Source organism: Narcine bancroftii, chromosome 2 (genome assembly GCF_036971445.1).
Source record: "Narcine bancroftii isolate sNarBan1 chromosome 2, sNarBan1.hap1, whole genome shotgun sequence".
Lineage (NCBI taxonomy): Eukaryota > Metazoa > Chordata > Chondrichthyes > Torpediniformes > Narcinidae > Narcine > Narcine bancroftii.
The window spans coordinates 236,813,189-236,830,394 of record NC_091470.1 but is presented as its reverse complement, the minus strand read 5'-3'; the positions used below and the strand labels follow the sequence as shown (position 1 = coordinate 236,830,394).

General features: G+C 38.7%; 1 protein-coding gene across 4 annotated transcripts in view; it reads left to right on the top strand.

The window, feature by feature from the left end:
• csmd3b (CUB and Sushi multiple domains 3b) overlaps positions 1-17,206 on the top strand; it is a 927,060-nt gene that overhangs the window by 403,653 nt on the left and 506,201 nt on the right. For all 4 annotated transcript variants that reach the window (XM_069920534.1, XM_069920535.1, XM_069920537.1 and 1 more), the window contains 6 exons: positions 450-632; positions 3,591-3,917; positions 11,945-12,139; positions 13,694-13,832; positions 14,400-14,587; positions 14,777-14,965. In XM_069920534.1, coding sequence (XP_069776635.1) covers positions 450-632; positions 3,591-3,917; positions 11,945-12,139; positions 13,694-13,832; positions 14,400-14,587; positions 14,777-14,965 — 1,221 coding nt within the window. The remainder of the gene's footprint in view (positions 1-449; positions 633-3,590; positions 3,918-11,944; positions 12,140-13,693; positions 13,833-14,399; positions 14,588-14,776; positions 14,966-17,206) is intronic.

Genomic DNA, 17,206 nt, shown 5'->3' with positions numbered 1-17,206 from the left:
AGTCATAATTACCACAGAGTAACAGGCTTTCCAGTCAATTGAGTCAATATCAACTACCCATTCATACTTGCTCTACATTAATCCGAATATTATTATTGACCCACATACCCATTAACTCTCCTCTCCTCAAGATTCCATCACTCCCCAGCACAATGGGGAAAATTTACAGTAGCCTATTAACTTTGCACTCTTTGGCATGGGGGAGGAAATCGGGACATCTGGAAAAGACCTATATGGTCACAAAGAGAATGTGCAAACTCCACACAGACAGGACCCAGTGTCAAGATAAAACACATGCATCTGTTGATATGGGATAATGGCTCAACTAGAGGTGCCACTGTGCTATTCCAGTGTGACACTCAGAATTTGAGCACAGATGACATTTTGGAAGGAAAGGATTTAGAAATCCATTCTTAATTTTAAAATGTCACTTTTTATTTCCTCCACAGAAATTGATGAGGAGAGCTGTGGTGACCCTGGGACACCTTTATATGGCATTAGAGATACAGATGGATTTTCCAATGGGAATATTTTGAAATTTCAGTGTCAATCTGGATTTGAATTGATTGGAGAAAAATCCCTTCTTTGTCAAGATAACAATCAGTGGTCAGCAAATGTACCAATTTGCATCTGTGAGTATTGCTCTTGAACTGCATATATCATGAATGTAAACCAGGAAACTTTCTTCTGTTGAGGATTTTTGGTTGTTTGCCCTTTTCCAATTTGAATTACTTTTGGAGGGATTCGAGATTATGATAGTCATCTGGACCTTCATGTTCATGTGTTATCTAGGTAACTGACATTATTTTAACCACTATAAAATTCAGCGGAAGTATCCAATTAGTTTCTGGGACTAATTGTTAGAGAGTATTGATCAACAGTTGCAGGCACATCCTACATATTTGGTGTCATTGAAATGGACATGAAGTTTGGTGGAGGTATTTGCCTCCTGGAATCAAAGACGACTCTCTACCCCCTTAAACTTTAAAAGACCAGGAGCTACACCACGAGTTGAAGTTGATAACCAGTTTGTCGATGCAAATATCAGGTTCACTCATTATCAGTATAGGAAGGTATAGATAACTTCATTGTCCATGTAGCTTATCTTTGGAATAATCAGGAGTTATAACCAAAACTTTTCTGTTTGTATTCATGTGAACACTGACCATTTGCAAAGCTGTCTGAGAACAAACAAGGCAAGTAGGGTTCTCTCTTGAAAAATTAGTTGGTTTGGATAGCAAGGAAGGAATAAACCAGATTTTAAAAAATATCAGATTTCATGTGATGGTGTTTTCCATTGGTGAGTCAATGGCATGAGGTGAAGACATTGGTCTGAACATGCCTCCAGACAATTGAGTAGCAAAAGGAATTGGGAATTGATGAGCCTAAATTGGCGATGAACCCCTCGAACAATTAATATCACCTTGCTGCCATGATACTGCATAGGATAATGAGCGGCCAACACAACAATGTACAGAAACAAAATGTATGGATGAAATGGCATCATGCCTCCAATAATTTTTTTCCTTTATATAGATTCTTTTTTTAATTGTGAATTAACTTTTTGGGCTAAAAAAAATAAAATCAAGAACTTGGAAGGAATAAAAATTACCCCAGGATACAAATAACTAGCCAGGTACCTGTTTTTAAAAAAGTCACAGACTTGGTTAAATCCCAATAAGCCAAATTAAGACTTTAAATTCAATTCCTCATCTGGAATGACAAAATAATAAATTATTACCAATGTAAACCACAATACCTCTAAATTGATGTGGTACAATAATGACCTTCAAAAAATAAATCTGCCTTTGTTAACCAGCCTGGTGTTTAAGTGACTACAGTATGCTTGGCTTTTCAATGGGCAATATCGAATTCATTCAACTTAAAAATGAAGCTTGGTGGTCTGAAAATAACAAATGCAATTTTATTAACCATGAGAGAGCATTGACAGTTGCAATCACATCCTATTCCTTTTGATGTTATTGAAATCACTTAAAATATTTGGAGTAGTGAGGTGCAGTCATTTTGCATGAGGAATCAAAAACAAACCTTTCCCCTGCCCAAACTTCAAATGACCATGAAAAGAGCTTCTCTGCTGGCTAAAGTCGATAAGTGGTTAGTTAATGTAAGTACCAAGGTCAATCACCATCTGTGCAGTTAACTTAATTGTCCATTTCCAGATATGTTTAAATAATTGTTCTTTCAAATTTGGATATTGTCTTTGGAATTTACATGGTTTAGATTTTTAGTCCCGGGCTTCCACCTCTAGTCTCTTCTCCCTGCATTATACAGGCCATTGGACCCTAATAACTTCATGGAGAATTAAGATGGGGTTGACAGCTTAATTCATGGTAATGTCAAATGGATTTGTCTCATGAAGAAGTAATGATGCTGTTCTATCTCAGCTGATGTACAAATGAAACCATTTCACTGGAGCAGGTCTACCCTAGCTGAAGGGCTCACTTAACTAAAACTGCCCATAACCTATTAATTATGATGGTTTGCATTTGCCGACAGAAAAAATATCAAGACTTAAAATTAAGGTTAAGAATTATCTTAACCTGAAAGTCAGATTAGCCTAAATGATGCTTCAATCTGTCAGATTGAAAGTAAGATGATTTTGCTCCATTTGTTAAATATGAAGGCAAATTTGCACAGAGGAATCCTGCCCACTTAGAACTGCTGACAACTGTCCCAACTAATTTAACTTAAAAGCCTTAATAGCCGGGAGAGAGATTAAATTTTCCTGCCATATGCCTGAGCTGGATATTGTCCCAAGTCCCAGTTATGAAAGGGCATTGTTCCAACATGCTGCACCACAGAGAATATCTTTGGAGATTTTGCCAGCTGACTTTATATTGACTGTGATTTGATAATTAATTCTGCAAAATAATAATTTATGTTGCTTAATGCATATTTTATTATATCAGTACAATGCATCCAAGGACATTGCTTTTGGTGTTGTGATTTGTTTTGTCATGAAATACAACATAATAAAATCCACACAAATTCCATAAAAGCCTGAATTTATTTAACTGCCAATTTATTTTGTACCATCATTTCTACAACCTTAATAAACCCACATATGTTAACAAATATAACATGATTACAAGTTTAGCTGCTCTAATGTTTAGATATACAAAACAGAACAGGAAGATAATAAGTTGAGATTAATTGGATTATTTTTGACAGTTTATGCCATTTACAAATGGACAATTTTGTAATTAACTCAATATAGTTTAATTATAGAACAGCATGAAGCAGCATTATCCTCTTTATTTGCTGTTAGCTATTTGTAGCTTGTGTGGAAAGCAATCCAAGTGAGCCTTGTAGTTAAATCTCAAGGACCCGAGTTTTGCATGTTGGTGCTTACAGTTAAATTTGCAAGGACATCTTGATTGTCATTCTGTCAGTAAGCAGTATTATTCATTTGCAATAGTCCACATATTATTCTACTGTCATAACCAAATGCTTCATAATAATGTGTGATATCATTATTGCAAATGCTTTATATGATAAATACTCCTCTGAAATAATGCTTTCATAGTTGGTATTTTCCAAATGTAACATATTTGATCTTATCTTTATAGTTCCTTGTCTGTCTAACTTCACTGCACCTGTTGGAACTGTACTGTCACCTGACTATCCTGACGGCTATAGCAACAACATGAACTGTGTCTGGCTAATCGTTGCTGTTCGAGGCAGTCGAATTCATCTTTCTTTCAACGATTTTGACTTGGAATCTCAGTTTGACTTCCTTGCCGTGAAAGATGGGGAGTCTGTTGATTCTCCACTCTTGGGAACATTCAGTGGATCAGAAGTTCCTTCACATCTCACCAGCAATGGTCACATTCTACGGCTGGAATTTCAAGCTGATCACTCTATGTCTGGTCGAGGATTTAACATCACATACAGCAGTATGTATACCTTACTAATGTGTTATACCTGGTGACAGAATTATTATCATTCCACAAGTACCACAAAAGTGAGCGCACACCTGACGGTGCACACATCCATCAAACAATAAAATATAAAGACAACAACCCAATAAAGCAATACAATATTTAATATTTGGCGGTGTTCAGTTCACATCTGGCTCTGGGGTAAGAACTGTTTTTAAATCTGATTGTCTGTGAGTTAATGGACCTAAAACGTCAACCGGAGGGCAGCAGTTCAAACAGTTGATGACCAGGGTGGTAAGCGTCCTTCAGGATTTTGGCCACTCTACTAAGGCAGCGAGAGCTGAATAAATCCTCCAAAGAGGGTAGTGTGTAGCTGACAATGTTCTGGGCTGTATTGATGACCTTCTGATGATCCTTTTTGTTTGCTGCCGAGCAGCTGGCAATCCATGTCAGGATCCAGTAAGCCAGTACACTCTTGATCGAGCAACGATAGGACACCAGCAGTTTCTCCTGTCGTTTGATTTTTTTTTGAATCCTCGGGGCATGGAGTCATTGCTGTGCCTTTTAAACCACTGTGATGCTGTTGGTTGTCAAGGAGTGATCTTCAGCAAAATGCATACCTAAAAACCTGAAAGCAGTGACCCTTTCCACACAGTCCCCATTGATATATAATGGGTCTGGGACTATACTATTCCTCCTTAAGTCTATTACAAGTTCTTTTGTTTTTGAGGTGTTCAAGATGAGATTGTTCTCTGAACACCACACTCTCAGTCTTTGGACTTCATCCCTGTAGGCACTCTCATCTCCTCTTAGTTGTCTCCTCCAACCACAGTTGTGTTGTCCGCAAACGTGATGATTGTGTTGGTAGAATAGGCAGAGGCACAATCATGGGTAGAAAATGAGACTCTACACACCCTTGTGGGGAGCTGGTACTGAGTATAAAGGTAGAGGAGAGATGAGTGCCAATTTTAACAGTCTGGGAGTGGATCATTTGAAAAGTCCTTAATTTAGAGACAAATAGATTGGGAAAATTCTAAATCAGAAAGTTTTTTTAACTAGTTTGCTTGGGATGACGGTCTTAAAGGCAGAATTGAAGTCTTTAAAAAGCATTCTCACATACCTGTCCTGGTGTTCAAGGTGGGTTAGTGCAGTGTGAAGAATAGTGGCAATGGCATCCACAGTTTAGTCAAACTGATATGAATCAAAGGTGGATAGGAGGGTGGCTTTTATGAGTTGCAAGACCAGCCTCTCGAAACACTTCATGATGACTGGTGTAAGTGCCAGTCATTGAGGCCACTGATGACATACTTCTTCAGTAGTGGGACGATAGATTTTAGGCAAGGTGGAATGATGGATTTAGACAGGGTCAGCCCTTTGTCCTATCCAACCCATCTTGACTCCAATGTTCTCTTCTTATCTGGCCTGTTCAAGTGCCATCAACATTAAAAAAAAAACATATCTGTTTCATTTTCCATAGTTGATGTATATCCACCATTTTCAGTGTTTTTGTTATATTAAAAGAACATCATCTTCATGGGGTCTTGATTATGGTAGAAACTACGACCAAAATGATGTTCTTGGTGTAATTACTTTCTTCAACATATGAACGAGGCACCTCATGGTTGGTAAATGCAGAGGTAATTTCCAAATGTCCTTCATTTAGGCTGATTCAAAAGGTAAATATGGGTAGGATCCATATTGAGTTGATAGTTTGAGAACTTGCGGATAGGAAACAAGGTAATGGTGGGTGTTGTTCTGACAGTAATGTTCTGCAGAGATTAATGATGGGACCTTTGTTGTTTGTGATGAATATATAAATAAAGTGGATGAAAAAAGTAAGTGGGTGGTTTAGTAAGCTTGCAGACTACCCAATCTTTGGTGGTGTTAGGGGCAGTGTACAGTGTAGAGCTCTGTCAAAAAATACAACGGAATATCAATCATTGGATATTGTCTGTGAAAAGACTCAAGATAAGTATGAGATGTTTCACTTTACGAGGTCAAATACAAGAGGAAAGCTGACAATTAATGGCAGGACTCTTAACAGCATTGATTTGCAGAGGGATCCGAGGTTTCAGGTCCATAAATTCATGAAAGTGCCCATGACAGTTGATGAAAGATGTAAGTTCACTCCCATTCGAGAAAGGATGTTGAGGCTTTAGAAATCATACTGAAGGGATTTAGCAAGATGCTGTCTGGATTAGAGGATGTGAGTTATGGGGAGAGGTTGGACATATTTGGTTGATTGATCTGGAACAATGGAGGGTGAGGGGAGATCTGATAGAAGTTTATAAAATTATGAGAGGCATAAATAGAGTAGACGGGTCAGAATATTTCTCCCAGGATAAAGCACCTCATGTTAGAAGCCTTGCATTGAACATGGGTGGTGTGAAGTTTAAAGGTGAGTGGGCAAGTTTGTTTGCACAGAGATTTGTAGGTGCCCGGATTGGGGGACCAGGGGTGGTAGTATTTAGAGGCATCTAGATACTGAAAATCTGCACCAACCAGGCATGGCCTGGGTGCTGTCCCAGGATAAAGCACCTCATGTTAGAAGCCTTGCATTGAATATGGGTGGTGTGAAGTTTAAAGGTGAGTGGGCAAGTTTGTTTGCACAGAGATTTGTAGGTGCCCGGAATGGGGGACCAGGGGTGGTAGTATTTAGAGGCATCTAGATAGACACATGAACTTGCAGGGAATAGAAGGCTATTTATCATATGCAAGAAGCAGAATTTTAGCTTAATTTGGGTATCATGTTTGGCGCAGACATTATGAACTAAAGTTCAAATACCATCTGACAAGGGCTTCATTTCCTTAAGGTTTCTAGTTCCATTATGTTTGATTAAAGATATAGTAGCTTCTTTCATTATTTAGGGTTTTTTTTAGTAACAGATCCTTCCAGCCCAAGAGTCTCTGCAGCCCCAAAACCCCAATTGACCTAAAATTGGGGAGGAAATAGGAGCACCCTGAGCAAAGCCATGCAGTCACTGTGAGAATGTCCAAACTCCTTACAGAACGCGCAAGATTCAAACCCCAGACTCTGGCATTGTAATAGCATTACGCTAACTGCTACTCTAACCTGCGTTATCAAGCAGAAATCATATTCTGATGGATTCCCTAAAACAAAGACAACAATAACACATTTTATTAAATAGAATATGGTAACATATATTCTTCTACTTTATTTTTTATTTAGTGAATACCTATGTATTTGGACATGTTTAATGCACATTTGTGGTGTTTCTGTGCCAATACTCATGTATAAACATAAAGAAAAAAAAGCACCAATTAAGTAATAAATAGGATAATATTTTGGGTTAGACCATTCAACAGAAAGTTCTTCAGGGATGCTACCTGAAGCACTAATCCTTTTTTTTGCTTTCTGAGTTTCTTAAACCTCTAAATATTCAGATGTTTCAAATGCAAGAGAAATGTAATTTGCCTAGGTTGTTTTTATATCTATGTAAAGTAATCTATGGGGGATGTCAGTATTGGAAAAAGAGCTGCATTTATTATAACATCTATCAAGCTGTATTGCATTAAAAAAAATTGAAATACAATGCCTGAGGAAACCACAAACAAATCCGCTGACAATTAAGATGATTAATTATTCTGTCCTCGAATGTGTTGGTTGAGTACATTGTGAGAATTCTATTCTTCCTCTTTAGAGAATGTCATGGGATATTTAAAAAAAATGAACTGAAAAGGGCAGTTGAGGTGTCAGTAATATTTCCCATCCAAAATCTTTTATTCAAACTGATACTCCCAACACTAAAATGTTAGTGTGTGCATAAATTCGAAAATGCTCTGAATCCATCAGCAAAAAGCAATCTGCTGGAGGAACTCAGTGGGTCACATAGCATCTGTGGAGGCAAAATAATAATTTGTGTTTCAGGTCGCAAGTGTGGCCATGCACCAGGGCTGGGAGAGTGCAAAGGGAAGACAGCCGGTATAAAGAGGGGTGAGGAAAGGGTGAGATAGGAGCTAGTAAGTGATAGGTGGAAGAGGGTGAGGTGAGGATGATGGGCAGATGGGGTCGTAGAGTTCCACAGCAAGGAAACTGGGCTTTTGGCCCAATTTGTGCATGCTGTCCAAGCCAGCCTCATTTGCTTGTGTTCTTCTCACATCACTCTGCCTGTCCAATCTATGTAGCTGTCTCAGTCTTCTCCAAATGATCATACCTTTATCCCTTTCTCCCATTTCAGTAGAATGTCTTCTGAATGGCCAGTACTTGTGCTCCTTATCTCTTGATTTGCTTTATCCAAAAATGGCATTACCCTTGAATTGAATCATATAAAAAAAGAACCTTTGGAGCTGGGTGGGGGAAAAGCAGGAGTTAAAAAGCAGGGGCTGGTAGGTGAAGATGAAAACAGATAAAAAAAAGAAAAACAATGGGCAGATGAGGGAGGGCAGAAGGGAATTATTTGAATATTTATTACCCATTACTTAGTATTGATGGTCACTTTTATTTGATTTTGTACATGATTAAAAAAAACCTGTTCAGCTGCAGCAAGTAAAAATTTTGCAATGTATCTCAGGATTTATTGATATTAACAAGACCTGAAATGCAGTATTTTGTGGCAGTGTCATAGTGAAAACATACATATTATAACCATCTTACAACATTACTTTAAAAAAAATAATAAGGCATGAAAAGTAAGGTAGTGTCTTTGGTTCATTGATCATTCAGGAATCTGATGGCAGCGGGGAAGAAGCTGTCCTTGTGCCACTGAATGCTCATCTTCAGGTTCCTGTACCTTTTTCCTGATGGTAGCAGTGAAGAGGGCATGGCCTGGGTGCTGGGGGACTTTGAGGCTAGTGGCTGCTTTTTTAGGACACTACCTCGTGTCAATGTCCTCGATGGAGTGAAGTCTGGTGCCCGTGATTTTGCAGGGCAAGTTAACAGGTCTCTGGAGTTTATTCTTGTCCTGAGAGTATGCACCTCCTTACCAGGCAGATGCAACCAACCAGAATGCTCTCTTTGGTACACGTATAGAGGTTTACAAGAGTCTTTGGTGACATATCGAATTTCCTCAGGCACGTCACAAAAGTATAATTGCTGGCGAGCCTTCTTTATGATTGTATTAATGTGGAGGCTCCAGGGAAGATCCTCAGAGATGTTGATGCCCAAGAATTTGAATTTTTTTACCCTTGTGTTCCCCTGACTTCCTCCTGAAGCCCACATTCATCTCCTTGGTTTTGCTGACGTTGAGCGCAAGGTTGTTGTCGTTACACCATTCAACAAGCTGAATCTATCTCTCTCCTGGATACTTCTTTGTTGCTATTTGTGATTCTGCCGACAACTGGGGTGTCATTGACAGACTTGTTGATAGCATTGGCCACACCTTTATGGGCATTTAACGAGTAGAGCAGCAGGCTAAGCAGACATCCTTGTGGTGTGCCTGTGTTGATAATCAGTGAGGAGGAGAAATTGCTTCTAATTCATATTAACTGTGATCTTCTGATGAAAAAGTTAAGGATCCAGTTGCAGAGGGAGGTACAGAGACCTAGAGTTTGTAGCTACTTGACCAGCACTGAGGAAATAATGGTATTGAAGACCAAGCTATAGTCTATGAAGAGCAGCCATATGTATGCATTGCTTTTTTCAAGGTGATGCAGAGCTGGAGAACCAATGATATTGCATTTGTTGTGGAATGATAGTGACGATAGGCAAATTGCAGCAGATCCAGATTTTTGCTTAGGTACGTGTTAATTCTGGCCATGACCAGCCTCTCAAAAACATTTCAACGCAGTCGAAGTTAATACTAATGGGTAGTAGTCATCAAGGGGAGCTCACTCTGCTCTTCTTGGGTTCTGGGATGATTGATGCCCCTTTGAAGCTGGTGGGGACATCTGACTGGCACAATGAGAGGTTGAAAATGTCCATGAACACTCCAGCTTTTTGGTTGGTGCAGATTTTCAGTACTCTGCCAGGTACACTGTCCGGGCCTGATGCCTTGCAAGGGTTCACTCTCTTGAACGATGTTCTGACATCCCCCTCAGAGACAAATATCACAGGGTCCTCTGCCTTTTCAGGGATTCTGGTAGGTACTGTTGGGTTCTTCTTCTCAAAGCTGAGTAGAAAGTGTTCAGCTCATTTGGTAATGAAGCATCACAGCCATCTATATTGTTTGCCCTTGCTTTGTAGGCTGTAATGCCCTGCACTCCCTGCCACAGCTGACATGTATCTGCCTGTCTCTAGCTTCCTCTGGAATTGCCACTTTGCTTTGGAGATGACCTTCCGCAGGTCATACCTTGACCTTGTAAAGTTCCTGATACCCGGCCTTAATCGCCCTTATTTTTGCCTCAGCAGGTTGAAAATTCTCTGATTCATCCAGGTGTCCTGGCTAGGGAACACACTGTATTTGCATGTAGGCACACACTTATTCCCGCAGGTCTTGATTGAAGTCTCCAACAAGGATCAGGAAAGCATCAGGATGTTCTGTCTCATGGCTGTTTCTCACAGTGCACAGTCCCTCCAGTGCCAGCCAGATGTTAGCCTGGGGTGGAAACTTCACTACAACCAGGATGATGGCGGTGAAGTTCCTCACCAGATAGAATGTGTGACACTGATCACCAGAAAAGTAAGTAGAACCAGATGGGGCAGGTGAGCAGATGGAACCAGATGGGAGGGGGTAGGGGTGTAGTTGAGGGGAGGAGAAATTCAGTTTGAGTGGTAGAAGAGGAGTGAGAGTGGTTGAATATCTGAGAGGCTCAAGACTTTCAGAGAGCCAACATCTTCTCCTACGTAAAAAAGCAATGCAGAAGAAACTCAGCTGTTCAAACAGTGTATTTTATATAGCAGAGATTAAAAAAAATACCTAACCAAAGTTTCAGGTTTGAGCCCTTCATCAAGGGCTGAGCAAATTTCCTTTCTATTTTTGCTTTTTTCCCTCAACCCTTGATGAGGGGCTCAAACCTGAAATGTTGATTGTTTCTTTATCATTGGTATATAAAGGACACTATTTGGCCTGCTGAGTTTCTCCAGCATTGTGTTTTTATTTCAATCACAGTGTGTGCACACTTTTGTGTTTTATTCCCTTCTCCCATGTCTTCTCTTCTTTTGAAAGGAAAACAAGGGGAATGGATCTCTGACAGAATAGATCAACACTGGCACATGCGAGTTAAATTATCTACATGCAGAGATTCTAGCAAATGTTACTGGACCCCTTGGCAAATAAATAAAATGGTTTATTTTTCTGGACTGAGATTTTAACCAGGTTTCAGGTCACCTTTTCAAAAATATGTTGGCTTGGTTCAGCACAAATTATGTTCCTTACAAGTCCATGAACTGTTGTGCAAAACACTTCCTCATTAAAAGTACATAATATTTTTTAAAATTCTCCTCCTTGACTTTCATTCTTTGATCTTCTCCCTTCATTTCCCAGACCCATCAGTCCACTCTCTTGCCTTCATAATAAATTTTGTGATTCCATCAGAACCACACTGTTAACTTTTAGTAAGCTGCACATCTTTGCATTTATAATACAAAATTTCTTCAAGGATACTCACTACCCAGCCATGCCCACTTCATCCTGCTACCGTCAGGAAAAAGGTACGGGACCCTGAAGATGAGCACTCAGTGGCACAGAGACAGCTTCTTTCACTATGTCATTAGATTCTTGAGTGAACAATGAACCACAGACACTACCTTACTTTGTTCTTTTTCTTGCACTATCTTTTTATTTTGTCAGGTGGTTTATAAAAATATTTGCCACAAAACAATGAATTTTGTAACATGATCATGAAAATAAATTCTGGTTTTGATAATCGGTTGTAATTTAGCCAAAGAGCCTGAATATCCCTGAGACTGTCTGATCTCAGAAGCTAAGCAAGCTCATGCCTGGTCAGTACTTGGAGAGGAGACTGTTTCTGTAGGTTTCTGTGAAGGGCACTGGATAAAGTGGCAACTCTCTGTCTGCCTTATGGTAGACTAACATTAAAGAATTTCATGTTTGTTTTAAATGTAGTCTTAGGTTACAATAATGGAATTTTTCCCTTTAACTGTGCTGAAACTTCAACCATTATTTGTCTCTTTTCTCCCATAGCATTTGGTCACAATGAATGTCCTGATCCTGGCATTCCCATCAATGGGCGACGCTTTGGGGACAACTTTCAGTTGGGAAGCTCAGTATCTGTTATCTGTGAAGAAGGATTCATCAAAACTCAAGGGACAGAAACGATAACCTGTGTGTTGAAAGATGGAAAAGTGATGTGGAGCGGGCCAATTCCTAAATGTGAAGGTATTTGATAAAATTGCAGAATGTGGACCAAATTGTGCTTGACTTATCTTTTTCTGGATTTGGAAGGCCATATGAGTTATCCAAATGAGATATATCCAAATACAAGATATCTTGTAAGGCAGAGGGTATCCAAGTGACAAGCAGGCCTTGGGCACTGCTCTACACCAAGATGGTCTTGCTATTTTCAGAGGTTTTTGATTTGTTTTAACATGTCTCTGATCAGGTAAAACATTAAAAACTGGCAAAATATGTTTGTATAAATATGCAGCATACAAATTAATTTATACTAATCTCAGTATTTTATTCTCACTGCATTCCCATCAACTTAGATTACACCCATACACAAAGGGGGCTTTACAGTGGCCAAATAATCAGCCGACCAGAAAGTTTTTGGGAATGTGGGAGCAGATCAGTGCACTTGGATAAAACTTAGTCCTGGATGAACCCAGGTCTCTGAATCAACAGCCCTACTAGATACATCACAATGCCTCTCAACAGATTGAAATAATTGTTAAAAATTTTCAAAATTGTTAATAAAACTTAAAACATTAACAGATGATTAAACACAAATAAATGAAAATAAATTAAGTTACTGAACTACATTTACAATTTGTTTGTCCAGAAATAGATACATTGCTAAAATCTCTCAGTTAACTTAATTCAGCCAGATTAAATGTGAAGCTTTTCAACAAACTATGGATTTTACCATTTATTAACAGCTCAAATAAAGGAATGGAGAATTCCGAGGGATGCTATTGAATAAATATAAACTGCAGAGGTGGATAGGAATAAGTTTCAAAAATTTAACGGCATGTGGGTGAAAATATGGCACATATAATTCGGTCAATGGAGGTGTGAGGTAGCTTTTGTTTTGAGAAGTGAATATGATTTTTTTTAATGCTTCAGGGTGGAATTAAGAGGTTTAGACATCAATGCACACAAATCAATCAAAATTAGTGTTGAGAAGCATTGATAATAAAACACCACCTTAATTTTAAGAAATTCAAACCTCAGACCACTGCATTTAGCTTTGAACATGAAAGTACAGGTCTTCAGGAACAATCTGTTGATTAAGAGTAGGGTAGATTTTTGATTCACAAGAATACACCAGATTTTAAATAATTAGTGGCATTGACTTCATTCCCATGCTGATAGATGGTTTAATTGAGCTGTTTACTATAGTAGTTTAGCTCAATCAATTGAATGATGATCAGACATTTTTTAAATAATATCTCTACTCTTTGTATTGACTTCATTGGACACAGAACATTACTCAGCATGAGCTGAGTGTGTAAAAAGAATGATCTTCATTTGAATTTTTCTTTTGTGATCCAGAAATATACTTTGCAATACTGTCAATTTTTAGAACAAGAATGTGCATTATATGATGAGTATTAAAGACACGAACAAGAGTTCACACTAAATGAGTCCAGATTTAATTTTAACGTTCATTTGTTTAACATAACTATCATGTATATGATAATGAAGTGTATTTTTCGTCATTTTCAGGTTGGTAGTTATATGCCAACTTATGAATCTATCACTTTTCTTTAGCTCCATGTGGTGGCCATTTTTCTTCCCCTAATGGAGTAATCCTGTCACCGGGCTGGCCTGGATATTATAAAGACTCTCAGAATTGTGAATGGGTGATTGAAACTGAACCAGGACATTCCATCAAAATCACGTTTGAAAGGTTATCATACAGACTTTTTTCTTTGTATTTTGATACATCTTTGAAAAAAAATTGTAAACTATGTTTGATAGGCTTTTGAAGATGTCATACATTATGATGTGAATGTTTTGTTTTCATATCTCAGTATTTAATTGGACAATGCAGAATACCAGTGGCATGTACATTGCAATTCTAGCATGAATTTTTTTTCTATCTATCTATCTATCTATATATATTACTTTTATATGTGTGTGGTATATATATGTGTGTGTGTGTGTGTGTATATGTATATATATATATACACCATACACATATAAATAAAAATGAAAGGAAAGTAGAATTTTAACTATAATGGTTTTAATCTGACTTAAAATATTAATAATTCAAAAGGTCTTTACTAAGCATTGCTTTTCTCAGTTCTTAATGATTAAAGATTTATGATTAGTTCATTTCATGTTTGATCATTTGAACTACATTGGAGGTGAAGGATGATTAGGCAGAGTATGCCAGGAGGTAACTGCCCAGTTTTAAATCAGTTTGATCATCTGTCCCAGACTCTCAGATGCATTTAAATCTCTTTAACTGCAGGTTTCAGACTGAAGTCAATTACGATGTTTTGGAAATTCATGATGGCCCAAAGCTTCTCTCCCCACTTCTTGGTTCTTTCAATGGTACACAAGTGCCTCAGTTTCTCTTTAGCAGTGCTAACTATCTTTATTTGCTGTTTACAACTGACAATAGTCGCTCAAATATTGGTTTCAAGATTCATTATGAGAGTAAGTACTCCTTATTTCTGCCTTCTTATAGGATCTTATATCATTGGGTTCATTTAGATTTTTTATATTGGTAGTCACAATGGATAAATTAGTTCTTTTAATATAAAAATATGTTAGAATAAGATTCCTTGTGTGACTTTTGTTTCTTCAGCCTTTTTTTTAAAACCACCTCCCTTCCCATTCCCACAGGTGTCACAGTCGATACATATTCTTGCATGGATCCTGGAATCCCTGTGAATGGGTATCGATATGGGCAAGATTTCTCTATTGGTTCCACTGTTGCATTCAGCTGTGAATCTGGTTACACAATAAGTCACGAGGAGCCTTTAATGTGTGAGAAGAATCACTGGTGGAATCACCCTTTACCTACTTGTGACGGTAAAAATCTATTAACAATTGCCACTTCTTGGAATTTGTTGCACATGATTAATTCTAAAAGAATTACCAAAAATTCTTGCTTTAACAAATTCTACCTGCTTTAATATCATGTTACTATTTATAGTCTTTTGGTATATATTTCACCATGAGAGCAAGACCACGAAAAACCTTTAATCTTGCCCATCTGTTTTAATCTTCCATCAGGTGATTGGTATACTCTTGTGATATACTTGGGAAAACAAAAAACAAAACAAAAATTATGCTGTCAATTCATCTCTATTAACATGTGATCAATGTTAATGCTGCCTTCTTGACATGTTAATTGCATACTATTGCAAAAAAGTTCAGTTAAAATGAGTATGAAATAACTGCTCAACATACTGACTAGTTCAGGATGTGTAAAGCAACAGTTCAATGGTGATCACACTTGTAATCAGCAGCCAGTCTAGGGAGAAATGGATTTGGATGGAACAAAATTCTCAAGTGCAGTCATCTCTGACCAATTGTAAGGATCCCACCAGGTATGCACTAGTCATTTTGATTCTCAATTTGTTCAGTATCCATGTTTAAGCTCCTTGCAGTTCCATTCATGTAGCAAGGGTCCTCCTGGTCAGGTGATATGAGTGGGATGGACCTTTTGTTGGGTCAAGAATCACAACAACAAGAGCAAGACACGACCATGGAAGGGCAACTGCTTGACAAACATCTCCAAGAAAGTGCCATCCAGCAACAGAACTGAAGCTACTGCGCTCGCCTTGAATGTTCTGTCTACGGAGTGTCTTGGCAGGCATTCATTTTTTCCCATTGCTCTTGAAACTTGCATGGGTCACACTACACCAGTTCACTGGGCCTTTTAAAGTATCACATCACCTTTTTGTGAGTCATCTTTCCCTTCCTTCCTTTACATATAAATGGCTCTTCTCAGCATTAAATGCTCTATGATGATAGTTTATAGTTCAAATGTAAAATGAGAGCAAAGGGAAAAACACAACAAAATGCTGGAGGAACTCAGCTAGTCTTCCAAAGTTTAAGGCCTGAGCCCTTCTTCAAGGAATAAACATAATAAGCCAGAAGCAGGAAATCTCAGAATTCAGACAATGCTGGCTCGGGGAAGAATTAACAAAAGTTGTTAATTGAATATGATAAGGTGAGGGTGTGAATTTATCATGTCTGTAAGGAAGGAGACGGAGCTAGTGGGGGGAGGGGGAAGGTGGTTGTGGGGGTTCTAATGAAAGCCAGAGAAATCTAAATTAATGCTATCCGGTTGGAGAGTGCCCAGTCGAAAGATGAGGGGATGTTGCCACAATTTGCAGGTGGTCTCAGTCTGGCAGTGAATGAGACCATGAACAGATATGCCAGCGAGGGAATGGGACGGTGATTTGATACAGGTGGCCACTGGGAGATCCATGCTATTGCAGCGGATGGAGCCAAGGTGCTGAACAAAGTGTCTCCCAGTCTGTGTTGAGTCTCTGTGATATGGAGGAGACCACAACAGGACTGGAAAAATGTCCTTCCCTTGTCCTCTTTAACTCATGATGTTTTGACGCTCTTCCTCTTGGCAGCGCATCAGTCAGATTGCAACCATGTTCATGAAGCAAAACTGGATAATTCAAAATGCAAAAATGTCATTTTCCAATGCCAATGGCTGCAAGCATTGAATGCAAAAGAATATGATGACACAAATTAATCATCCACCAACATCATTGTTTTTGTGCCTCTGTGTTAAAGTTAGTAACCCTAGCTTTGTCCTGTGTCAGGGGCTCCTGCAAGTTGCATTATTTAACGAGGATTGGTGTTCAGTTTTGGGCTTCTTCTTCATTAAAAGAAAAGTTTAGAAATAATATGCCAGAGAATCCAGAGCAAAACAATTCATGTGAGCATTTCTCTCTCAGCTGAACCACGTTAATGGTGTTGACAGGCACAGGACAATAAGCTTCACAAATGCTCCTACAATTATGTTCATGAAGCAACCCCATAAAAGAATGTTAGCTCGTCTGGGACTCCCCCAGCAAGCTGCAGACTGTCAGTTGCTCTATTGGGGTTACTTTTTACAATTTCTCTTTTGCACTTTGGAAGCTTCACTCATCTGTACTCTTCATCCTTCTGATACATGCAAGCCACCAATAAAGCGGAAAACTCGGGGAGCTTTGCCCCTCAACTTGACTCACAGATTACCTTGTTTGAGGTGATGGATGCCACGGGTAGGGGAATCTTTCCTCAAAGTTCCAGGATGCTTTATCA